The 6,537-nt window shown below is 51.1% G+C and overlaps 1 protein-coding gene across 1 annotated transcript; it reads left to right on the top strand.

Moving 5' to 3' along the window:
* Positions 1-241: 241 nt before the first annotated feature.
* UBL7 (ubiquitin-like 7) lies at positions 242-6,174 on the top strand. The gene is made up of 10 exons (XM_010285523.1): positions 242-431; positions 979-1,098; positions 1,756-1,838; positions 1,960-2,044; positions 2,743-2,800; positions 3,324-3,457; positions 3,926-3,975; positions 4,681-4,848; positions 5,081-5,203; positions 5,587-6,174. The coding sequence occupies exons 1-10, from the start codon at positions 248-250 to the stop codon at positions 5,722-5,724; spliced, it is 1,143 nt and encodes a 380-aa protein (XP_010283825.1). The 5' UTR covers positions 242-247; the 3' UTR covers positions 5,725-6,174.
* Positions 6,175-6,537: the final 363 nt, after the last annotated feature.

Genomic DNA, 6,537 nt, shown 5'->3' with positions numbered 1-6,537 from the left:
GGGTGTTCCTGCCTTCCCTGTAGCTTCAGATATGGCTTAAGACTGAGGTAGGAACCTAAAAGCACGGCTGCGTGTTGGTCAGGCCTCCTGTCAGCTTCCTGTGTGCTTCCCAGCAAAGGTTGACCTGGCGAATTTATAAGGATTTATTGCCTGGTTCGGGAAGATTCTCACTTTGATTTGTTTTTCTCCCTCTTCAGAGCTTTGTGGGTCTTAGGTTGGCTTGGCTCTGTTCAGGGAAAAGGCTCAGATGTCCCTGCCGGAGTGGCACATCGCGGTGAAGCTGGCGGATCAGCCGCTGGCTCCCAAATCCATCTTACGATTGCCGGAGACAGAGCTGGGAGAATGCCCGCTCGGTGGGTGCAGCATCTCGTACCTCAAGCAGCTCATCACCGGCAAACTGCAGGAGTCAGTACCAGACCCTGAGCTCATCGGTAGGTGCCTGCGTGGGTCGTGTCAAAGTCCTGCCACTTGGGGCCACCCTCTCCCTCCTCTTCCTCCCCTTGCTGTGGCCAGGACACGAACATCCTATGACTAGTGATTTTTGGGTTGGTGGGGAGACTTGGTACAACCGGATGGCACGGTGTGGGGGCTCAAAGCTTGCTCCAGGGACACTGCTACGCTGCAGCAGTCTTAGTACCTCGGGATTTTGATAGTTTGTTCTGTGTTTGCTTAGGATCCCGGTGCTCCTGCAGTGTCAGTGCCTTGTTAAAATGTCTTTTGACGTGCTAACACCAATGTGCCCTTGGGAGATCTCTTATGAGAATCATGAGAGAGGTCGGCCCTTCTAAAGGATGTGGTAAAAATCGCGTTCAGTGATTCTCAGCTCCATAACTTCCCTGTGTTACAGAGTCCCTGTGCTCTGACCAGATGAAGCAGCGACATGTGGAACAATAACCTCCAGGCAGCCCTCACTTTAAGACCCTGGGCCCTTTCTGAGTGTGCCATAGATGTTTATCTAAAGCTGTTTCTCTCTCCTAGATCTCATCTACTGTGGCCGTAAGCTGAGGGATGACCAGACGCTTGATTTTTATGGCATCCAGTCCGGCTCCACTGTTCATGTCCTGCGCAAGTCCTGGCCTGAGCCTGATCAGAAGCCAGGTGAGGAGGAGGAGACGGTGTGGGTTACTGCTTAGATCTCCTCGGGATGTGTTTGTGGGTCCCTTGTGACTGGGGAACAGCTTCTCTTCCAGTTTGTTTCTGGGAGGCTGATGTGGGGTTTGCAGGAGGAATTGATTGATATGTTTGTGGAGGAACTCTCCACCTCTTACTGCAGGAAATGAGTGTTATGTTTTCTTGCTGATGAGAGAGTTAGGGAATGAGGAGAGTGAATATCCCTTCCTTAACTGACTGTGGTCAGTTCTAGGGTGTTGCCAGAGAATTGGGAACACAGCGACTGGTTAGTCAGCTCGAGAGATGAGCAGGCTTGTGTGTGTTCCTAGTCTGCCTGACTGTAGAATAAGGTGGGTTAGTTTAGAGTTGTTTAATACAGCTCCTTTGGTACATGCAGGAGGATATATCTATATATTTTTATATGTTTGGAAGCTGAGAGTGCAGTTCCCTGTTACTCTGTGGTAAATGTACTGAGGCATTCACAATCATTAGTCTGTACCTTTCCTCTCTTGGTCAATCGAAACCAGGGGAATTAAAGAATTACCACCGCTATTGCAGCGTGGAAGTCCCAGTGGCATGTAAAATGGCTAGGAAAGCTGACAGAGGTAGAACCATGTTTTGTTCTGTTATTTTTGCCTCCCTCAGAGCCTGTGGATAAGGTGGCAGCAGTACGGGAGTTCCGAGTCCTTCACACTGCCCTGCACAGCAGTCCTGCCTACAGAGATGCAGTGAGTGTGGCATCATACTTTGCTGTCTGGGTGTCTTTTGTCTGTCCCCTCCCTGTGAAGAGAGTCCTTGAGCAGAGCAGTGTTGTGCGATGTTGCTGACCTGCTCTGATTTCTCTCGTAGGTCTTCAAAATGCTGGGGAACAAGGAGTCACTGGATCAGATCATTGTAGCTACTCCTGGCCTCAGCAGTGACCCTGTTGCTTTGGGTGAGTGCAGGTGTGATCCAGAGGATCTGATGAAAGCCAAATAAAGATAGTCAGTGTTTAATTCCTAACACGGGGAAGGGAGAGTTCTCTTCTGGAGAAAGCATCTTTTTTTGGTTCCTTTGTGGAGCATAAGAGTAAGTGCGTGCTCAGGTGTCAGAGTTGTGCTCTGTTGGTAGTGTTTGGGGATGGACACTGCCTTCAAAAGGATTAGGGAATACAGAGCCCAAAGGAGAGCAGTGGGGATGGATTTTTTTTTTTCCCCTGCTGCAAAGTGTTACAAAAGTGATCATTAAATCTAGCTTGCTTGTTCGGGCCTGGGACGTTACTAGCTTTTTTGGCACGTTGCTAAGAGGCAGGTGGAATATGGAATGTAGTGGCAGCCTCTCACAGCAAGCAGCTGGCTGGGGGAAGCTGGGTGCCAGATTTGATCCTGCCCTTAAGGTGGAGCCATCTGTGCTGGAGCACAGCCTGTGCGATCTGCTGGGAAAGCCCCATCCCTTGGGTGTGTGACTGCGATCGAGGATCTCTCCAGGAAGATGTAAAAGGCTTCAGAGAGAACAATAATAGAGTATTTATGGTGTCTGGTGACTCAGTTCCTGAAAAACAATCCTTTTGTTTTTTCCCCATGGCTCTTGTTTGCCTGGCCCCTGTTTCTTGTATCCTGTCTTTTACTCGTCGTGTTTCCTGGTGCCTCCCAGGAGTCCTACAGGACAAGGATCTCTTTTCAGTGTTTGCAGACCCCAACATGCTGGACACGTAAGTTGACGTAAGCTGGTGCGGTGACTGAGCAATGCCTTTGTTGCACTATTGTATAGACCGCTTCTCTCTGGGTGAGAGAGAGAGTTCTCCTACTGCCTGCCAGTACAGATACACCAGGCCAGAGATTCAGGACAAAACTCTTCCTCAGCAGCAGAACGGAGAGAGCTGGTGCTTTAATAGACATCTGCCTCCACTGCTGGATTAAACCAAAGGGTGTTGAGTGGGAGACAAGGCCATCATCGCCTCCAGATCGCGGGTTCAAATCTGAATCTGGTTCCTCACAGCAGAGGGCATACAATGGGAGGGTCAACATGGGATCAAGAAGGAGCCTCAGCTTCTCTGTCTGTGTGGAAGGTGGGGAGGTGTTTGCTGGACAGCCCAGGGTGGTATCTGAGGTGGTGTTGGCGCAGCCAGTAAGGATGGCTCTGCCGTTCCTGACATAAGCTCTTTGCTGGTGTTGAGCTGCTGATTTCTTAGTCTCCCTGTGTACATGATTCATTCTTCTGTCCTTTCTCCCCAGGCTAATCCCAGCCCACCCCGCGCTTGTGAACGCCATTGTCCTTGTTCTGCACTCGGTGGCTGGCAGCACCCCGCTCCCAGCCCCGGAGACATCCTCCCGAGGCATGTCTTCTGGCTCCTACCGGGACATGCCAGGTACCTTCAGCCATGCAGATGAGTGGGGAAAACCTGCAGAGATGATGTGCTGCAGGATTTGCAGCCAAATCTGTGCTGTACTGACACAGTCATCCCCAGGCTGGAAGGAAGAGAGGTTTGGGTTCCTGAGCTAGGAGCATACACTGTGGTTTGGTAGATCTTTTTTTTTGTGCTGTGTGAGACTTACCTGGTCTACTTCAGCCTCAGGGCCTCTCCCACACAAGCGTAATAATGACTGTTGCTAACAGTGTGCTGTGGCCTCTGTTTTGTGCATATGATGGGCCTGACCTGTCTTCGACTGACCTGCTGAATGTGAACTTCTTGGTGCTGAGGCCTCTGTCCTAACAAGTGCGTTAGCTGGTGCTGAGCCTGTCTGTTTGGCCAAGGACTCCACAGGATTCTTGTCTGGTGCCTAATTCCTGCCAGCACCTGGTTTTCTGCATCTGTTGATTCTCTTTTCTCTTGCAGGTGGCTTTCTATTTGAAGGTCTCTCTGATGATGAAGATGACTTCCACCAAGTAAGTGGCCAGGTTGGGTGGAACAGCTGTTTTGGACTTGCAATATGGGTTTAACTTGTAGCCCTTAAAGACTCCCAAAGTTTTCTCTCTTCCTGTCTCACGAACATCATGAGCCCCTGTGGCTCTTAGGGGTACTGTGGAGACAAACGCACTGATGGTGGCATGCTTGGATGCTGTTCATGTTAGGGTTTTCTTGAATGCTGAGGTAGGGTCACACCAGAAGAATGCAGAAGCACGACTCACAACAGCACTTGTCTTCAGAGTAAACACCTTCATAGTCATAACTGATGCAGAGCCTGAGTTGTGTACAGATGAGCATGGCTGAGAAGCATGAGAGTGTTGGTCCCTGCCCTTCTGTAACGTAGGGAGGCTTTCCTCTCCGAAGGACAAAGTATTTTGTAGTGAGAAATTACATGTTTAGGCAAAAAAAGTGCCTGTCAAGGGTTAATTGTTTTGTTACAGGCTAATAAGGCTTTGGTTTTAAGCTGAAGGATGATATATTGAAAGGTTTACTTGCAGTTTCTGCAGCTTTGTAAAAGCTGAGTTTGTGGAAGAAAGCACATCTGATTCTGTCGTGTTTATAAGTTCCGCACTTGAGTTTTTCAAGTAATGTAGGAAAGGGATCCCTGGGGATGAGCACATGAGACAGATTTTACTGGGACACGGACACCAACATCAGAGGTGGGTTTTTTCCCCTCCCTGCAGAGCACAAGATCTACACCATCCAGCAGCACTTCTGGTTCTCGCCCAGCTTCCCTTGGCTACGCCGGGGCTGCTGGACCCCGGCCGATCACGCAGAGCGAGCTGGCGACTGCCCTGGCACTGGCAAGCACCCCAGAGAGCAGCTCCCACACACCCACCCCTGGCACCCAGGTACAAGGGCAGCGCAGCACCTGGGGAGAAAATACTCCTGGGCCATAAAACCAATGCTTGACCGAGCAGGAGCCCTGCTCAGATCTGGGAGCCCTTGCTGTTTTAACTTCTTACAGCTGTGGTGGTCTCCATATGGGCCTGGGGAAGCATGATAGTGGGGATACAGCCTCTGCTGGCTCTGGTTCCTGTGGTAAGAGTTCTCCTAATCCATATGCAACTTATTTCCTCCTAGGGTCACTCCTCTGGGACCTCCCCGATGTCATCCAGTGTCCAGTCAGGAACACCCATCACCAATGACCTCTTCAGCCAGGCCTTACAGCATGCCCTGCAGGCCTCAGGGCAGCCCAGCCTGCAGGTCAGTGTCTCAGCCTCTTCCTTCTGAGAGCCTGTGAAAACATCATCTCCCATCCAGTATTGCAAGGTGGAGGTGGGTCTTCCAGCCGCTTCCTGTGGCAGGACGTTAAGCTGAAAGGGGCATCAGTGGAGAAATGGTGCTTGCAGGAGGCATGATCCTGCTGCAAAAGGACTGGGTGGAAGCAGGAGGGGTGGGCTGGTGGACTTGGCGGGGTTTGCAGCAAGACTTTGAGCTTTCAGGATCTGCTTGCACACTTAGCGTTGTTCTTGTGAGCTAGAGAGGTGGGAGAATGCAGCGTGGAAGAGTGGGCTGTGGAGAAGGCTGTCTTATTTCTGTTTGGACTCCCGTACCTACCCTTAGCTTCTTTTGTTTCCTGTCTGTAGAGCCAGTGGCAACCACAGCTTCAGCAGCTGCGAGACATGGGCATACATGATGATGAGCTAAGTCTCCGTGCCCTGCAGGCCACTGGAGGAGACATTCAGGCTGCCCTGGAGCTCATCTTTGCTGGTGGGGCTCCCTAGCTTTTTGGGCAGGAGAAGCTGGACTGGTGAGTTGCACTGAGGCAGCTGTGACATTCGTTGGTCTGGAACTTGGCCCTGAAACCCTCCTCTGCACTGGGGTTCCTCTTTCCAGCATGGAGCGGTTGGGGTGGCTGCTCCTTTCCTCGCAGGTGGGCAGTGTGCTCCTGTTTGAGAGCACTGCCCATGCTGAGGGCAGCTCCTCCAGCTCCAGGTACCTCTCTCCAGCCTCCTGGCCACCAGAGATGAGACCTCAGAACTTTGTCCTGCACGGAGAAAAAGGTGGCTCTGTGTCTTGGAAAGATGTGGCACCTACGGTTCTGCAGTCTTAAATCTGTCCACGCATTCTTCTGCCTGTTGTTTCATTCCTGCCCACTTGACATGCCTCAGTCTATCTTGTTTTGCTGTTGTGGTCCCTCTGTGTTTAACTGTATTAAATGGACTGTATCCACTGGCCTGTTGTTTGGGTTGTGATCTGTCCCATGTTGTGATCTGTGAGGCAATGTGCTCATTGCATGCAGGAGACAGTCCTACAACAGGCAAAGCATTTTCTCCTGTTATTTCAGCAGAGGGCACTCCTCTTACAGAGCAAAGCTGTATCTGTCAGGCGAGCAGTGTTTGAGGCTTGGCTGACCTGCGCAGCCATCCTGCCATAGGTTAGGCCAACACAAAAGAGCTATTTGTGCTACAGATACTCTCCACGAAGGTGCTGCAGAGAAGCATCATGTCTCCTCCTTAGCAGAAGCCTGTTTGTTCTCAGTTGTGTTGGGTGAGGCTGGCAGTCCTGCAAGCTGACAAGAACAAGGGTACAGGTGC

Source organism: Phaethon lepturus, unplaced genomic scaffold (assembly GCF_000687285.1).
Source record: "Phaethon lepturus isolate BGI_N335 unplaced genomic scaffold, ASM68728v1 scaffold25594, whole genome shotgun sequence".
Taxonomy (NCBI): domain Eukaryota; kingdom Metazoa; phylum Chordata; class Aves; order Phaethontiformes; family Phaethontidae; genus Phaethon; species Phaethon lepturus.
The sequence above is the reverse complement of the archived record's forward strand: the minus strand, read 5'-3'. Positions and strand labels throughout refer to the sequence as shown.